This window comes from Sciurus carolinensis, chromosome 1, assembly GCF_902686445.1.
Source record: "Sciurus carolinensis chromosome 1, mSciCar1.2, whole genome shotgun sequence".
NCBI lineage: Eukaryota > Metazoa > Chordata > Mammalia > Rodentia > Sciuridae > Sciurus > Sciurus carolinensis.
In genome coordinates this window covers 82,374,439-82,394,287 of record NC_062213.1, presented here as the reverse complement: position 1 = coordinate 82,394,287, position 19,849 = coordinate 82,374,439, and the positions used below count along the sequence as shown (strand labels likewise).

Below are 19,849 nucleotides of genomic sequence, written 5' to 3'. Positions count from 1 at the left end.
AATTATAGTATTCTAAATTATTGTTGTGAAAATGCTATGAGTAATTTTATTTTCTTTCTATATTAAAGTTTTACAGATTGAACTATATTAACCAAGTAATAATATACATGCCAGATTACTTATTAGACATATATTTGATTTCAACTTTAGAAGTTTGAGAGTCACTACATAAAAATAAATTAAGCAAATTTACCTGTGTTTTTGTACAGGTAAAACACAATCGTATTTATGTATAGGTCAATACAATCATATTTATGGAAAATGTTTGATTTTATGAATCAATTTTTCAAATCAAGTACCTGAACTGAGTTCACAATTTTGTAGGCACTCTCCCTAGGCATTAGTTATCTAACTGCTTTAAATAATTTACAAGAATTTACGTATCTACATCTCAAACCTGGCTGAGCAAAATTACTTATCAACATAAATGAATGATACCATTCTCAAGTAATAAGAAATAAGTGGAAAAACATGGAAACACTTAAATCACTTTAATAAGAAAGTGAAGTGATTGATTTTTTAAACAATTCAATATTATTGGATTTAAATTATAGAGAATAATGTAAAAAAAGGAACTTTCACTTTTTAATGGTAATTTTAAGTGGTCTTGCTTAAGACTTTGCTTGAATTTTACCATAAGTTTAGAGAGTCAGACCTTTCTAAATGATAAAATTCTTCCTTTTGTAAGTGAATTATTTCAGATTTCTTACAATTAATGACCATATCTATTATTACATTGCACAAATATTGAGTAATCTTACCCATTCCATTAAAAGTCCGTATGATCTATAACTTTACTTTACCCTTTTTGACTTTACACATTTGAATATTTATTAAAAAAAATAATAATAATTCAGCATCAAGTGCCAAACCATTGATGTAACCAGTGAAAGACATTTGAACCTGTGTGTTTACAGTTTCATTGAAGAAATTGAAATTAATCAAACACCAAAAAAATACATAATAATAAACTGATAAATGCTGAAATGGAGAACAAGTGACACTTTGACAGAGTTTGAGAAGGAACTTGACTCACCTGTGTGCAGATAGGTGAGTGGGAAGGGAGAGTGAGTAGAGCCTTTCCAAGTAACTTAAGGAGGAGACTATAAGAAGACACAGAGGTGGGAAAAGAATATTGGAGGAAAAGAAAAAAACATGTGGACAGTCCTTGAGTGGAGAAAAGGCTTAAGAATTTTCAAAACTGGAAAGACCGTCACAGCAGCAACACCAGGTAAGGAAAGAGGAGAATGGATAGGGGTTGCAGAGAGCAGCCTGGGGCAGTGACACAGGAAATGCCGACCATGGAAGGATGTTGTGCTCTATTTTGAGGTAGGCAGCATTAGAAGGATTATGTGAAGAATGAGGTAAGCAAATAAATTTAAAAATATATATATATTTTCCAAGTATAATACAACAGAGAGAGAAAAATGAAAATTGAGACATGGGTGAAGACACAATATAATCCAGGCAAAACAATCATGATGTGAACTAGAAGTGGTAGTAAAATTTGGCAATAAAGACCAAGTCATTTTTCTTCTCAGTTTGATAGAATTGAATTATATCAATCTGATTTTTCAAATTATCTTTTTGGAAACATTCTTAAATGACTTTTCAGTGAAAGGATATTAGAAAGCAAATTTCTACTGTAAGTAAATCATCCAAGTGAATTTCCAAGAAGCTAAATTCCCCCCTCTCCTTTCTTCTCCCTTACACCCACATTTAAGTATTTATGTGTGTATGTAGTAATTTATTTTCATTTAAAGCTATATATAGGGATGGATACAGAAATATAGAAACATATTTTTATATTGATATATAAAGTTTTAAGTGAAAATTAAATAATATACTAAGCAACAATAATCAGTTATTTAAATAAAGCCTGATTGTTTTATTAAGATTATCAGACTATGAACATATGCTTATTAAATCTAATAATTACATTACTAAAAAATTTACAGATAGTAAAATTGATTCTCATCACTTAGTCATATTGATGGTCTCATATGTGGAAAAAAAAATTACCAGATTTGTTGAAGATATTTTTAGCAATGAATATTAGCAATTATTTGATATAAAGTTGAGAAACAAATTACTCATGTTCAGCACTAAGTGATACTGAAGTGTGAGGGAGACTTTGGGGCTGGACACTGCTTCTGCATATTTCTTCTCTGGAAGTATAAAAGTTGGTTTAAGTGATCCTCGAGGTTTCTTCCAAACCTTAGTTTGTAATGACACAACTTCTTTATATAAAAGTGTAGATGATGGAGAGGAAATTGAACACACTTAACTAAATCCGCTTCTAAACGTGTCTGATAATGTGCTCTTGCAAGTGCAACATCATTTAATAAACCTTTGCAGAACGAGGACAAAGAAAAGACTTTTTTTTTTTTTTTTTTAAGTACTCAGAGAAAATTACATACCGCAATTAAATTCCTCCACGGTTACAGACGCAATCGGGCGCCCATGGAGTCCTTGGGGGCGGTCACATGTAGCAGCCGCCTGAGTTTGGCCATTCTGGATATAGCCTTGTAAAAGTTCGCCCAGCCACTTTAAATCACAGTCACAAACCAGAACATTGGAGTCCAGACGCCTGTGCATGCAGGCAAGAATTACAACTGTTAGAAGTGACCATTAATTTCTACGATGAATCTTTCATGTGAAAATATTTAATTTTCTCTAATTTACCTTATCACTCATATCTTGACTCTAGGATTTCTAGCTATCAACAAACATGTTTTAAGAATTGCTTGCTTAACAAAAGTTCTTGGCACAAAGAAATGATTAACGTTTGGGGAGATTGAAGTGTTTATTACCCTGATTTGATCATTACCAATGCATTGTCCACATGTATTCAATTTTACTGCACCCATAAAGATGTACAAATATTATGTGTCCATAAAAATAATAATAAAAAGAATTGCTTACTTAATTGCATATATCACACGAAGTAGATTCATCTCCATATTAATAATATTTTTGAAAATCCACGTTAAGACTTGAAAAACATCTTCCACATAACATGCACTTTATTGATTACAAATCATTAATTGTGGGTTAAAATGTAGTTATTTGTTTTAGATGTTAGAGTTTGTTTCTATGAAGAAGAGCCAAGACTTTTGATTTGATGGTGATATTTTAACTTTTTCATGAAGATGACTTAAATGTTAGCGGCGCCATTGCTCAAAAGAAGCTAATTAAGGTACTTGTGTAAGATTCATGCGGCTGCCCAAGTGAATCCTTCTTCGTGTGTGTGTGCGCGTGTGTGTGTGTGTGTATGTGTGTGTGGTGCTGGGAATCGAACCCATAGGTTCTCTACCAGTCCGTTTTTTGTTTTTTGTTTTCTTATTTTGATACAGTCTCACTAAGAAGTTGCTGAGACTGGTCTGGAATTTGAGATTCTCCTGTCTCAGCCTCTGGAATTGCTGGAAATACCAGCATGTGACAGGGCACCCAGACTTCTTTTCTCTTGTAAACTTCTTTATCATCTGCATGGATAAGCATGTATTCACTAAAGAACAGAAACTTGACATTTTTTTGATTATGCTGAAAGATCCCCTCTGTGCTCATTTGTAGGCTTTTATGGAAAGGCGATGGCCCTTTACACTTCTTTGTGATTATTTCTTCACATAGACACTCAAGTTACTCAGTTTTGTCAAATTTTACATTTTTGAATCCTTTCTAGCAGTTTTTACTCATGAAATAAATTCTATAGACAAAGAGATTTATTGTATATATCTTCATTCTTTTCCAAAGATGTAGAACAAGGAGACCCAGAAATAAGTTCTCCTTTTCTTCCTTCCCAAGAATTAAAAAGGGAATTTGTCTAAAAGGAATTCTCACCATCTCCTATGGAAGTAATCAGGTCACTCGATGCAAGAGAACTCTAGTGACATAAGGATAATGTGAATGTATTTAGGATAGGGAGAAGGACTGTTATGGGGCTGAATTTCTCTATCCTAAGTATAAATTCTACATGACTGAAGCAGAATAGAAAATGTTGATTTTTTTTTATAACTTTTAATCAGGATTACACATGTACAAAAAGTTGTTAAAAGTTTGGGAAAACAAACAAAAATGAAATCCATAGGAATCAGTATGAAAATGAAATAAAAAAATCACCTAGTATTAATTTAGGAATTTGCATTAATATAAAGTTATTGGAACAAATAAACCTGAAACTAAAAAGAAAGCTGACTTCTAGCTTTAGAATTTAGAATATTTTTAAAAATATATGTATTCATTTTAATGAATTTAATAAAGTCTTACTATATGACAGCTCTGCAAAATGTATTATAGATGATTGGTTCCTAAGATTGTTATATTTATTTAAATTTTGTTATAGTACACTGAAAAAATAGCTTTAAACTGCTCAAGTAAGAAAAATCTCACAATCACTGAAAAATTAATGGTACAGCTATTATTTGCCTAATATTTCCAATAAGACTTCAAAGAAAACTGTAAAAATAAAGCCATGGCTACAATAGAGAATGTTTTCAACCTTGTCCAGAGTGATGTGTGGGTGGAACATTGGACCAGCCCTTATGCAGGGATGCATTGTTGGTTGGCTGTCCTTGGTTGTTCCTCGTCACCAACCGATTTATTGTATCAGCTGTTTGGCTAAAAAGCATCTATTTCAGCATTATTGTGTCCAAAGTGCACATTTGCATTGCAAGTTTAATTTCTGGTAATTTTATTAAAAGCAGTTTGCCATCATTAAATATTAGAGTATGCCTTTACTTCAGTATCAACATGACATTGCTCTGAGTTGAACACAGCAAGGATGTTGATATAAATCTTTTGGGAACGTCACAGGCATGGGGCCTTAACATTCCAGAATGTTCCATTTCTCAGAAGTCATCACTGCTCCATTAGTCAATGATCACACTTCTCCCTGGGGATCCTTATGTCTGTGTGTTTTTGTAACAATTGAGTTCAATATTTAGTTTCTTATTGTATTACTGTCCACTTCAGTTAACATATTCATCCATAAAGTGGAACCCCAAAATAAGTGAAACGATGACTATATATATATATATATTTTCACTTACCAGTTTGAAAACTCCTTTTATATTTAGAAAATATTTAATAGAGTACTAGAATTATACTTCTTTGGGGGGACCCTTTGTAAATAGAATATTTCCAAATTTATAATTAAAAAGTACTTTTTGAAATGCTGTGCCTTAATTTATGGTAACATTTTCAATTTGAAAACAAAATCTATAGACTAAATTAATGCAATCTATATTATACTATACTAAATGCTAGTAGTACATTATTGTTAAAATCATTACCATTTCACTACTCTACATAATAATAATAATAATAATAAAACAGAACTACCTTCTGATAGTATTCAATCACAATACTAAAATAATTATTCACTCGGCATAGTCACCATTCAGTGGAAAATTTCAAAGGTAAAAATTATATCTGGGATATAATATTTTCTATTTGAAAGTACTCTAATACATCACTTATACTTACAGAATTGCTCACACTTAAAGATCTAAAAAACACTTTTAAAATGGCATTCTATTAATGTTTACAGTATGCCCATAAGGAATATGGTCATCAAGAGTTAGAAATGTTACAATACAGATGGACAGGACAATGTCAGGGAACCTCCACTGGGTCAAACCAGGATCAAGTGGTGATTGTCAAATATGACTCCTGCTGGTTTCACTGAGAGACACCCCCACTCCCACCCCTGTACTCCCCAGTTGTTGATGAACTTCATTGTTGAAGGTGGAATTTATTTGTTAACAGGTGTAGCTCATTTATTAAGTCTCCATCACTCTCCTGATTCTATTTTTCTCATCTAGTCTGGGTAGGGCACACATTTGAGGAATTGGAATAACTAGGTGCCAGTGTCCACCTAGTCGCAGAATGATCAGGATCCTGTAGATCCTGTGGCAAGTGGCTCAGATCATCTATATGTCAGTTTCCCATTCATAAAGGTAGTTCATCAACACAACATACTAACAAAAATCATCTTAAAACATTTTAAGTAAATATAGTACAAGTATGTAAAATACTGGTACGCTCCTGTTAGTAGAACCTCTCTCAACCTTCTTCTTCTTAACATTTACTTTTGCACATGTGTTCCAGTAATGGAGGGAATGCTATCTAAAAAAACAAAAAAAAAAAAAAAAAAAAAAAAGTAAGAAGTTGTAACAAAAAAGATGCTACTGAGATGTAACAAGAAAGAATAATAGGAAGATATTAAGAAAAGCTAAGGGATTTAGCACTTCAAGACTTTCCGAGCGTCTTAGAAGCTAAGAATGAGACCCAGGTAGAAACCAATGTAGACAAGAGGCATCATAACAGCAAATATCTGACAGTGACTCTAACTGTAAGTGATATCACAAATGTAACAAAGGGAAAAATGGCAAGTTAATAATAAAACACAATTTTCTCCCAACACCAAAATGAAGCATCCTATCACTGCTACAAAATGTCTTGGCATTTTGCATTTCCTACTCATGATTAAAAAGCAAGAATAAATGAGTGCATTATTCCAAATGGTTGTGATAAGACCAGTTCTGATAAGTAAGAAAATGTTGACCCAAAAAAAAGAGAGTCATCAACCAAGGTCTTTTTGTAGGTGTGAACACAAAGGACACAGTTCAAGAATTATGAAGCAGCATTGTGTGTGTGTCTGTTGTGTGTGTGTCTGTTGTGTGTGAGAATCTCCATGGGTGTCATCAGCAGCATGGACTTGAAGAAATGAGGTAGGAGTGGATGCATTGTCCTCTTGATTATTAATTATCCTTTAAGTGCAAAGATTATGACAATTGTTTCTAGACCCAAATTAAATGTAAATTTATGTTCCTTGGGGTTCTGATTTTACTTAATCTTAGCATCCCCTTGCTCATGAACCTGTATCAAGGCACACAATATCAGAAGAGCCACTGCAACAAAAGTGGCCTCCAAGGTAAGTGACTGATAGTGTGAGTTTTCCACTACGTGCTCACCAGCTGGTATCTGGGGAGCAGCGAGTCTGTCCTTCATCTCATCTCTAGAACATATGTCTGTGTACTGAGGGAACAAAATAACGCAAAATAAAGATGTTTGCAGTGCAGGAGTACACAAAGACGAGGGTGAAGAGACAGGGAAGAAAAGTGGTTCACACAGGAAGGTAGAAAGTGAGGCAAAGTGGAAGACAGACAGGAGCAGGGAAGCCTATGGAGTGGGGAAACCACTGAAGGATTAGGATTTTTGTATCATTCTATTTAATGTAGGAGTAAATGAACTGGACTGATAACTCCAGGTGCAACAAGGGAAAAGTGAAGCCTTAATGGAGGAGTCGGGACTGTCTTTGGAACATCCTACATCTCTTTTTTAATGAAAACTTAAAGGAAAAGAAAAGTCTTGGGAGTCTTTCGATTTGACCAGCAAGGAAATTGACCAGTGAGGAAAACTTCTGTCTTCAATATTCCTTTTGAATGTCACTTCTAAGGGAATACATGAAAACTCAGTAGACTATCTGGGTCTTCTATCACTCTGCAGTTCAAAAAACCATTTTCTCCTTAATACACTGGAATTGCAGTGATCTTTCACAGCAGAAGGAAGTAAAGCTGATTGTTATTTAGGATTTATTTATTTTGGGGAAAATTACAAGTTTTTTTTTTTGTTGTTGTTTTTATGTGTTTGCTCTTACTTACAGTCTTTTTAGTGAATCCAGATGAGAAAAGCTCCCAGCTGGGATTGTAGATAATTTGTTGTTATGCAAAAATCTGAAAAATAAAAGATAATTTTTAATCAACACATGGTAGCAGTCAACCTGGGAAACAAAACTTTTTTTTCTTTTTTACCTAATTGTGAAGTTAATTATTTGAAAATTTTATTAGTGCATTATAGTTATACTTAGTAGTGGAGTTCATTGTGACATATTCATAAATGTACCATAATTTGCTCCATTTTATTTCTTGATACCTCCCCTTTCTCCTCCTCCCTCTCCTAGACCTCCTTCCTCTACTTTATGGTCTTCTTTCAATTTTTTTTAAATTAGTGCATTGATAGTTATACATAAAAGTTGGATTCACTGTGATAAATTCATGCATGCACATAGCATAATTTGGTCAATTTCATTCCACAGTTCTAGTACTTTTTAGAAAACATTTCAATGAAACAGGACAAACAGAAAACAAAATGTCCACTATGTAATCATTTCTTCTTAAGTTTACACCATTATACATGTATTTTCTCATCTGTGGTCTTTTGAATCTGTTACTTTATTTACTGACGTTAAAGAGAAATTCATAAAAATAAATATTTAAGCATGCAGGAAATCAAGGTAAATAATGTTTTCATCTTCAGTAAACAATGTATATGCCTATTAAATCATCACATTATACACATTGAATATATGCAATATATATATGTCAATTAAAATTTTAATTAAAAATGTATGGCACAATAAAAAATATATGATAGCAGACATCTGCAAATGATCCATGACTAATTAGATCCTGCTGATGCCAACACTTGGCCCGTGTTTCAGCTTCCTGGCCAACCGTAGTTTTGCTTAATGAGAGACCCATTTGGTGTGGCAGAGCTTGTTGGCTCAGCCAGTCATTCACATGTTTGCTCTCAAACTATGCCCACATCCTGGAGCCCAGGGCAGTATTGCAGAGGAATGCATTTCCAAGGCTTCTGTACCCTTGAGAGGTGGTTAGGGTGGCAAGAGGCAGAGACCCAGGCTGCACTATTCCTTCTCTCTCTTTGCACCTAGACAGTCCTGCACTGCTTTGAGCTTCCTTCATGCTGCCTTCACCATACCACCTCTACCCAGGACTAGGAAAACTAAGGTATGGAAGAAACTAGCTAGAGCCCAGGTGGTCAATATGACTATTAAATGCATATTGAACAAAGACCACATGTATGAATAAGGAGGAGGGTGGGTAATGATCCTTGCAAAATAGAGCAAAGACAGATGCCATTTCTCTTGAGACTAAAGAAATGTGTATAACTGATCACATCATATCTAGAAAATTTTAACAATTAGTCACCTCCAGCCTCTGCATGAGCCCTACTCTCAGCCTAGTGTATTTATCTCAAAATTAAATAAGATAACTGAGCCACATTTTCTTATCTGTGTTATATTTTTGGCCTTATTTTGGCTTTTTACAGGTTGGGGTGAAAGTAAAAAGGAATAAGCTGGAATCAAACTCTTCTGGTTTTGGAAATTTGAATTTCATTGATGTGATCATCTGCAAAGGAAATAATTTTCCATGAATATTCCTATGTGGATTCCTTACACTCAACTTTGAATGCCCTGTCCAATTAACCACACTTAGAATCAGTGACTACAGAAGAAACTGTAACATAAATATGGTGAAATATTTTCACCTTGACCAACTGTACCTACATTCCCTTGACCTTTACATTAGCTAGGTCTTACTTTCAGATTTACATATCCAGCTCTGCATGGTTCAATTTAGCAAGAACCCTGCTAAGTCAGTTTAAGTAGAACCCTCTACCAGTGACATCTGGCCAAATTTCTCATCCTCCACTATCCCTAAAGTAATGTCTGATCACCATATGCTGCCTTAAAGAAGAATCCTGTTAGGTCAGTTTAACCAGAATCCCCTTTACCCTTGATGTTTCCTCTTAGTAATTTTCCATCCAGTGGCTCCCACCCTGCTCTTTGCCTATACATTTTCTTTTGCTCATGCTCTATTTAGAGTTGAGTTAAATCTCTCTCCTTTGCTGCAAGACCCCATTGCAATGGTCCCTGTAACTATGACCATGGCCTTACTTAAATGAAGTCATCTCTACCATGCTTTAACAAATGATACTGAATTTTTTTCCTTTAATAATTGATACCATATTGTAATTCTCTTTCTACCACAAGCCCTAATCCCTATGCCATTTCTTTATTCCAAGGAATACTGGAACATAGTTTCATGGTAGAGAAATAGCTTGTAGTGTATTGCAGTTGAGGGCAATTTACAAAAACTTATAATTTACAATTTACATAATTTATTTATGCTAATCTACATTGTTTCATTATTTTACAAGTAGTATAGGTCTATGTGACAATAACAGTAAAAGAGGTCTCTGCAAATATGTTTAAAAGCCTGGAAATTGCATCAATAATCACAGATTGAAAGATGTTATCTATTTTCAAAGCCAAGTAGACCAGAAATAATTGTTTAACAAGCAAATCACAAGGAAAGCAAAACATTTCCATCATCACAGATTCTTGAAGCAAGATAGGTAAATATTGAAAAATCACTGTTGAACATTTTTCTAAATTTGATTCAAGTGGTGACTAGTTATCTAAATTAATATTTTTCAATATTTAGTTTGTCATACATATTATAATTTTCTTTTTTTTAAGATATAAGCATTTTATTCCATATACATTACTCAGTTCCATGTAAAAAACTGAAATAGAAACAGATTAGAATGAACGAAGTATGTAAGATATCTATCCATATTATAATTTTCAAATGAGAGATTACTCTTCTTAATTTTTTTGTAACTCTTTCTTTCCAAGCAGATTAATTTATCTAAGTCTCAGTTTCTTTATCTATAAAATAAGAATTTTTATAATAACAAGTGTCATTATTTTTCTCCAAGAATATTTTCTCGTTTATAATATTAAAAACAGTTTATTGGCTCAACAATCTTGTTTATTAAGGGTACAAAAATGTATGCTTATAGTTTCTTCTTCTTTTTGAGGGGGGGTTCTTTTTTCCAAGTTCTCTGAAGTTAATAAAACAGTTCTGAAGGATATTTGTTAAAACCAGCTTATAAAATCACTTTGATTGTTTGACTGCTTCATTCCCAGTAACAACCTAAAAGCACTTCTTTTTTTTTTTTTTGCGGTGCTGGGGATTGAACCCAGGGCCTTGTGCTTGCGAGGCAAGCACTCTACCAACTCTAAAAGCACTTCTTGTATTGAAAAGGTTATGTAAGTATTTGCTATGAATGTCTTCTGTCAAAATTGCTTTGTCAAAAAAAATACATATTTTAGCTGTATCTGTAGCAGAGAATTTATTACAAAGATCTCTCTTTCCTGTAACAGAACTATATCTTATGTCAATAAAAAAGCCAAGTGACAAATGAGCTTTTCTCCATGAATATTCTGCAAAGAGAAAGCAAGTCTACCTGAGCTTTAGGCTAATGTTCCAAGAAAGATACCACAAAAAATCCAGGAAATTTGTAAAAAATAGAGAAAACTTACTGTTCAGCTTCTACTTCTTGAGAAATATTCTTGGAAAGGACTTGGCTTTAGTGAGGAGCATACTTAATTTAATAAAGAAAACATTTTCCACTCTGGCTGCCTCCATATCAGTGATGCCACTAAAGAGAATCAAACTATGTGTTCTTTGGAGTGTGTATTCAGGAGTTATGTGAGCTGTTTTTGGGTACATAATGCCAAGCCTTTACTTACTTTTCATGTACTTTTTATGCTTTTTAAAAAGAGAATCATTGAAGGCTCTGCAAGAAGACTGGAAAGTATAAAGTATTGATTGCTATTGTCAATGGGCACATGAAAGAAAAACAAGGGGCTGGCTTTGCCAACAATGTCATGGTTGCACCAATTTGAAATTTGCAAATGGCATCAGAGAAAAATGACATTGTTGTAATGTTCTTTGATATTAATCATGAATTATTAACCTTTTCTGGCTAATAATTGTGTGTGTCAAAATTCTGTGATTTATTGACATACTTCAATGTACTACTTTAATTTTCTGCTTATGCTTCAAAGTCTAAACCAACTTGAACATTTCAACATGGACCCATAAAAGTTGTGTGAATTCTTTTGTTTGTCACTAAAATAATAAATAGCTTATCATGTTTCAAGATAATTCTTATCTGTTGTAGAAAAAAACATTGGTAATGCATCAGGATGTTCAGATAAACCACTCTGTTCATAGAAAAGATGAAAGTGCAAATTTTCTTGCCCTGTATTGGTATTGCACCTCCCCTGAAAAGAATGTTCCCATACAAGTGTTAGGCATTAATATTTGTGAATGCAACACAAGGGGCTTTGATCAAGTCAAACCAAAACTGAACGAATCTAGACATCAAGCTTAAGTTGCTGAGTGCACAGTACTTGATGTCCCATTGCAGAAAAAGTGATACTAAATTTGTTTGGATTGAGATATTTTAATAAAATAATTTAATTTTAATATTTAGAAATCACTCAGCAAACATATTCCAAGGTTATAAGGAAAAGAATTCTGGTTCAAAATAGTGAACTAGGTGTACAAATTTACCTCAGTTTTTTCAAGACTCTACTTCAATAATAATAGCCCAGAGAGTCAATACAAATAAATAAATCCATAAATAATCAGAATACAAAATGTAGATGGTAACCCCAGATAAGATATTTTAGCAAATTCTGGAGACAAATAAAAATGTCTCGACAGGATTAACAGATGAAATAGGCAAAGCTCCAGTCCAGAGAATACTTTGAGGCAGAAACGATGTGATTGTTTTGGCCCAGAAACCCTGAAGAGTTAGGGTAGAGGGACAAGAAAAAGAAGTGGGATTGAAAACACAGGGAGACATTAAACATATGGATGGAGAAGTGCAATTACTCAGTCACTACCACCTTTTGTAGGACACCAACTTCCTAGAGGAAAAATATGTGTGTGAAACATGTGTGTATATGTGTGTGTGAGAGAGATATGTACAACACACAGACACACAAACACACACACACACACACACACACACATGCTTTGTTTTCCTTCTCTAAGGAAACTAAACAAATTGATAAAAGAAATGAATTCTGTGTAGAATTGGAACTCAAGAGAGAGTCTTCCCATTCTGACATTCTAGGAATATGAAGAGATAAGTCTACCATTTTGCAATGCACCCAGTTGTCCAAACTAAAATTCTCACCAAAGGGAAATTTTGTAAGAAACAAACTGACCTACCTACAGGTAGGTAGAAACTCACCTTACCGGCCAATATTTTCTAGTGTTAATAACGAAGCATCACAAGAATTTAACAGGAGAGTAAGAAAAGCCAAAATTAAACAACTAACTCTTAAAGAAACAAAGAAATTAAAAGAATTTTTTTTAAAAGTAATAGGACAGATTATGATTAATAGACTGAGAGATCTAAGTATATAATACAAATATAAAACAAGAATGAGATGCCATGTAACAGGAATAAGTAGGAAATGGGAAAGAGCTCTTTTGAATTACAATGTAATTGATAGTACAGACGACAGTATAATCAACATTATGAAATAAAAGATAAAGGATATAGAAACTCAGATAGTCTAATCATTAAGACACTCCTAAAAGAGGAGACAAAAAAGAATGAAGAAGAAAACTAGTCAAATAAGAAAAGCTCTTAAAATCATAGATGGACTTGAGTACTATAATTGAAAGAACACATGAAATACCTAGCCCAATAATTGAAAAATCTTTCTTTGATTCAAATATATAATATTTCAAAATACAAAAAATGAAGATAAAACTTTTTAAATCTCCTAGCAAAATAAATCCATTTTCTATAGAATAAATAGAATCACAATAGGCCAAAACAAATAAAACAGCCTTCAGAGTTCAGAGGAAACCATTTTTGAACTGAAAACTTTATCCCAGATAAACTGTCAATTTAGTATGAGGAAAGAGCACACATATCTCCAAGTATTAAGGATTATACGTGCTTCCCCTTAAGTCCTTTCACAGAAAATTTCTTGAGTATGCTCACCAGCAGAATAAAGAAGTAAACCAAGAAAAGAGAAGAACTAATACTGGAAACCATGTTAATTACAATGGAAAAAAAGGTTTGGTGACATTACCTAGAGAAAAATCAGTTCAAATTAGAAGACTGGGATCTCTGGTAGAAAAAAAAAAAAAAAAAAAGACTGCATGGTTTGTATAACTTGGCAGTATAGAAATTATAAAGATTTTTGCAAAGGCCCATATGCATTTTAAAATACATTAACTAATTTAATTAGAATAGTCAAGGAAAGCAAAACTTAATAAAAAAAACAATAGTCCTGATCTGAAGAAAGCACAAAGAACATTAAATAATTTAAAACATCTGAGAACAGAAAATTAATTTTCCTTTTGTAAAGAAAGCAGTCATATTTGTGATATTTATACTTAGAATGAAATCTTAGCAAAGTTCCTGATTCTGATTAGTTAAAATGTATATGTATATATAATGTATATATGCATATATAATGCATATATACATATGCATATATAATGTATATATGCATATATAATGTATAGTCAATATATATATTTATTTTTAATTTTTAGAGTTAAAGTATGGTCAACCACAGGAAGTTTAATTATAGTTGCAGATAGAATAGATATGCTAAATATTTAAATCTCAAAATAATAAAATAACAGAAAGCACATGTGAAAGAGGAAGAAAAATGACAAGATTAGTCAACTAAAAATTTTAAGAGGAAAATCAAGAAAGGCTATCAAAATAATCAGAGAAAGAAGTGAAAGTTCAATTATGTGCCAATATTTATCATACTTGGGGATAAGACAATAAGGTAATCCTTATCTCTCAGGGTAGGATCAATTAATACAATACACAATTGAAAAACAAAGAAACAAGGACCTAGGAGTATTAAATTGATGGTCATGAATAATATAAAAGAAAATGGCTAAATGAGGCACCTTTGGAAAAAGGTCTGAGTTAGAGAATGTTCCTTTTCCTTCACACACTCTATTGAACTATGATTTGATAGCACATCCCTGCATCACTAGGATAAAATAAACAGATGTATATTTATTTAAATAATAGAAAGGAAAAGATAAAAGGGTTGATCTTTTATCTGAGCCCATTTATGGATACCAAAATAAGAAGTCTCTTCTGTGAAGACGAGACTTGCCATCACTGGGGCCTATCAGAAATTCCACATTTCCTCAGGTAGGACAACACTCTCTCCCCATCTTTGAAGTTTCCAAAGCTTCCATTTGGTGAGAATAGGAGCTGAGCTTCTGGTAAGAATGGGAGTTAGCCAATCTTGATGGATGCCTTGCTACACAGTAGAAAAGCTATGCTCTCTCATCAGCAAAATTCCCCCAAAATTTAAATTGGTGCTCCGGTTCTTTTGAAGTTTTGAGTTATTGTAACTCTAAACCTTGCCCATGACATTTGTTTTACACCATGGTTTTCTCACACAGGACTTCTCGTACATACACTCTCCTACCAAGTCACAGGTCTCTTGAAAAACAGCAAACAAAGTCAAACAATGTGATTTCATGCATTACGATCCCTATGCTCCTAGAGGCAAACTGGTTTGGAGTAACTGTATTGGCAAGTGGTTGACTAGACCTTATATATATTTTTTTAATTTTTTAATTTTATTTGTTCTAATTAGTTGTGCATGACAGCAGAATGCATTTATACATTTTGATAGATCATACATAAATGGAGTATAATCTCTCATTTCTCTATTCATATTTCAGGATCACATCAGTCATGCGGTCACACATGTACATGAGGTAATAATGTCTGTTTCACTTTACTATCATTCCTTCCCCCACACCCCTTCCCCTCCCTTCACTCCCCTGTACCTAAAATAAAGTAACTCTATTCTTCCCCATTCACCCCCTTTACTGTGAATTAGCTTCTGCATATCAGAGAAAACATTCAACATTTGGCGTTTTGGGTTTGGTTTATTTCACTCGCATGATATTCTCCAGTTCCGTCCATTTACCAGCAAATGCAAGAATTTCATTCTTCTTTAAAGCTGAGTAATATTCCACATATATGTGTGTGTGTATGTGTATACACACACACACACACACACACACACACACACACACACATATATATACACACACACCACACATTTTCTTTATCCATTCATCTGTTGAAAAGCATCTAGGTTGGCTCCATAGTTTAGCTATTGTGAATTGACCTGCTATAAATATTGATGTGGCTGCGTGACTGTAGTATTTTGATTTTAAGTCCTTTGGGTAGAAACCGAGGAGTAGGATAACTGGGTCAAACGATGGTTCCATTCCAAGTTTTCTAAGGAATTTCCACACTGCTTTCCCTAATGGTTGCACCAATTTGCAGTACCACCAGCAATGCATTTTTAATTTTACTATTTTTTACTATTTTATGCATAAGTTAAGGGCATGATTTTTGAAGCTTATAAACTCCTAGTTCATACATTCTTAGGAAAAACAGATTAATGATTAACTTAGTCTATAAAATTTTTCATTTTCTTTTATTTCAAAAAAATGTACCTTCAACTGAAGACACAATAAATTTGTTAATAAAAGGTATTCGAGAAACTGAAGTAGTAAAGTAGCTTCACCTGCTAATAGATAAAACAAAGGAGGCTGTACAGGTGTTCTTTTGGTTTGTCATTGTTTGTCTACTTAAGTTTCGTTGAAAATTAACAGACTTCTAGAAAAGTGCAGATGCCGTGATATAGAGCACAATGCATTTCCCCAAAGTGAACATGGATGTGTGATGACCACCCAGGAAAAATTAGAAAAATTAAAAAAAAAAAAAAAAAAAAAAAACATTGCCAGGATCACAGAAGCTCCCTGCAGCCATACCCAGCAACTTCCTGCTCACCAAAGTTCACCACCATTTAACTTTTAAACACTACACATATTCCTGCTATGTGCATGTAAATTTCTTTTAAGAATAAAATAAAGCTATTTAATTTCAGTGTTTGGGTTGTTTCTTCTCAGATTTTTCTGAGGTTCATCAGTGAAGTTTTATGGCGTTCTACTTTATAAACTCACCATGTGTTTTTCTCCATTCCTTATTTTTGGAGACTTGGATTTATTCTAATGTGGAGCTATAAGGAAAAACAATGCTGTAGACACTTGAGAAAACATATTCTGGTGCACATATGTCTGCATTTCAGTTGTATATTTCTTAGTCCTTATCTGTTGCTATAATACATTATCTGAGACCGTGTGATAATCAAGAATAGAAGCATATTTGGCTCAGAATCCTGGAAGGTAGAAAGTCCAAGGGCAAGGCAACAGCATCTGCTCCCCATCTGGTGAGGGCCTTCTCACCACATGACAACAAGACAGAGGACACCGTAGTGGGAGGCCAAGAGCATGCTAGCTCAGCTCTCTTTCTCTTCTTTCAAAGCCATATTGCCATCTGGGGGTACCACCATTATGACTTCATTTGATCCTTAGTATCCCCCAAAGGCCCCATTTCAAAATATTACTAACATATAAATTTGGGGATTAAATTTGCGACACATGAAATTTTGGACTGATTCAGTCCACAGCAGCATGTAACTAGAAGTGGAGTTGCCAGGTTATAGCTCATAGGAGATGTGTACGTTCAATTGCAGTAGATTCCAATACAGCTTTCCAAGTGGTTTAACCCCATTTATGAAGTAGCCATTCATCTCTTTCACCCTGTTTTTATTTGGGTTATTCATCTCTTCATTGATTTCAAACTACGGAAGGTCTTACAGTAACTCTGTTTTACAACACAAAGGTAAAAGGTGTTTCCTAAGCTTGTAGCAAAATGTCCTGATCCCCATGATAATCCAAGTTGTTGTATAAACAGAATATGCAAGTGGAAATTAAGGACATATAAAGCGTCAGCACTTACAGTCGCTCTAATTTCAGAAGGTCTCCAAAGGTCTCTGGATGTAGTGTTTCTAATTGGTTGAAATGGATATACCTGGAATGCACAAAACCAAGTTAGTTATTCCTTGTACTTCTTAGTAAAATTAAATGTTTGAGGAATTAGCAAGAGTTTAGGATTTTTTTTTTTTTTTTTACTTTGCTGGACCCAAACACTATGAGAATTTAATTCTCCTTGCTCTTCACAATTGTGAGTCAAAAACCTGATGTTTCAAAGCCCATTCAGAAGGGCCAGATGCCACTCCTTTTTCATAAAGTGTCCTGAATACAAAAATGCTATTGGTTGGTGAAATTACTCTTCTTATTATTAAAATAATGCAAGTAAGTGCAGCTAGAGTAATAATCAAGACTGTAATTATTAATACACACATTACAAGAGACACACATACTTTATTTGCATTTCAGAATAAGGAGAATTTTGCTATCTTGAGGAGGCAAAAACAGCATATTTGAAGTAATGTGATTAATGCAGGCTTTGAATTTCTTAGTAATAGGAGAATGCTCTGAGCAATGCATCATTAAGTGATTTTGTCATTGTATGAAAATGAGAGTGCACTTACTTAAACCTAGATATGCAGGTCATTGCTCCACATGACCTCTGGATGCAAGCAAGAGACATAGTGAACATGAGGTGCATGTAGCTGCTTCTGGCATAATATGACATACTGATTGAGAGTAAACTTTTTCCTATAAGTGGAAGGAGTACACTCTAAAACAACAGTTTAAAGTATGGTAAGGTAAATATGTAAGTGAAATAGTCACTATCCTTACCAAGTATTATATACTGTACAGAATATTTTAATACGACTAGAAACACAAGAACTTTGTTCATATAAGTATCACCACAAATCTGTAATATGTTGTACTATGATATTATACTGGCTACTATGTCATTAGACAAGAGGAATGTTTCAGCTCCAGTATAACCTTGTAGGACCACCTTCCTAAATGTGGTCAGTTGTTGACCAAAATGATGTTAAGCGATACCTGACTATAGTAGAAATGAATTTATTATAACACTGGAGGAGGGATGTGCCTTGATCATCTTTTCTCCATCAGCTTTAAATTATAAAATGTCTTACAATAATGCTCTATAACACAAAGGTGTTATAAATATTAATGAATATTAAGCTTACAGCAACACATCCTGATCCCTAGGGTAGTCCAATTTGTTGTGTAAACCACATAAGTGAAGCAGAAGCCAAGCACATCTAAAGGATCAAAAGGATGCTCTTTAAAATGAGGCCTTTTCAGTCTTCCTCTATGCAATTGGTCCTGCAGCTTTTCCCAAAGCCATTGTTTCAGAAAAACTTCTCTTAAAGCAGCACTGCTGAAGGCAAAAATGATTGCATTTCTCCCAGAAATCCTGTGATGTAATGGAGAAGCATGCTTCAAAGCAGAGTGCTGAGAAGACCTCTGCCAAGTAAATCTTGCTAATAAACAGCAGGATCCATAAATGCAGCCACATCCTCCTCTCAAAAAATTTAAATGCATTAACTGCACCTGATTTCTGAACACAGTTTTTTCAAACCATCTTGTGAAACCAACAGCAATACACATCAGACTGTTATGACTTGCCTACAGAAAGTACCTTGAACACCACACAAAGGAATAAAAATGTTTCATACTGAATTGGGAAGAGAATATTTTGTCCATGTGGAAGGACACAGTAAATGGTCCTTGACTTTGTCAATGGGAAGTTATTTGACTTGAAGTAAGGACACACAAATAAAAGGAGAAGACTTAACAGTTATAATTGCATATAACTTTTATTTAATTGCAGAAATAATTTTGAAAGAAGAAATTTAAAATGTTTTTTTAAAAAAACATTCTTCCTAGAATGTTCTTCTCTTTCCTAGACTTCTGTTTTAGTTAGCTTTTTCACTACGGTGACTAAAGGACCCAACCAGCACAACTGTAGGAGAGGAAAAGTTTATTTGAGGGCTCATGGTTTCAGAGATCCATAGACAATAGACTCCATTCCTTGGGGCTCGAGACAAGACTGGACATCATGACAGAGGGAAAATGTCATGATCAGGAAGCAGAACACAGAATCCACTCACCAGATACAAATATATACCCCAAAGTTACCCCCCAATTCCCACCTCTTCCAACCACACCCTACCACTTCAGTTACCATTCAGTTAATCCCTATCAGGGGATTAAATCAACAATTGGTTTAAGGCTCTTGTTACCTAATTGTTTCTTCTCTGAACCTTCTTGCATTGTCTTGTACATAAGCTTTTGGGGGACATCTCACACCC

At 33.9% G+C, this 19,849-nt stretch overlaps 1 protein-coding gene across 5 annotated transcripts in view; it reads right to left on the bottom strand.

Annotated features, from left to right (window-relative positions):
- Pxdnl (peroxidasin like) overlaps positions 1–19,849 on the bottom strand; it is a 516,396-nt gene that overhangs the window by 151,483 nt on the left and 345,064 nt on the right. For 3 of the 5 annotated variants that reach the window (XM_047523743.1, XM_047523761.1, XM_047523772.1), the window contains exons 5-7: positions 17,551–17,622; positions 7,665–7,736; positions 2,421–2,590 (exon numbers count right to left, since the gene is read on the bottom strand). In XM_047523743.1, coding sequence (XP_047379699.1) covers positions 2,421–2,590; positions 7,665–7,736; positions 17,551–17,622 — 314 coding nt within the window. Of the gene's footprint in view, positions 1–2,420; positions 2,591–7,664; positions 7,737–17,550; positions 17,623–19,849 lie in introns of those variants that run through there. The other 2 variants (XM_047523750.1, XM_047523784.1) reach the window with 2 other exon arrangements.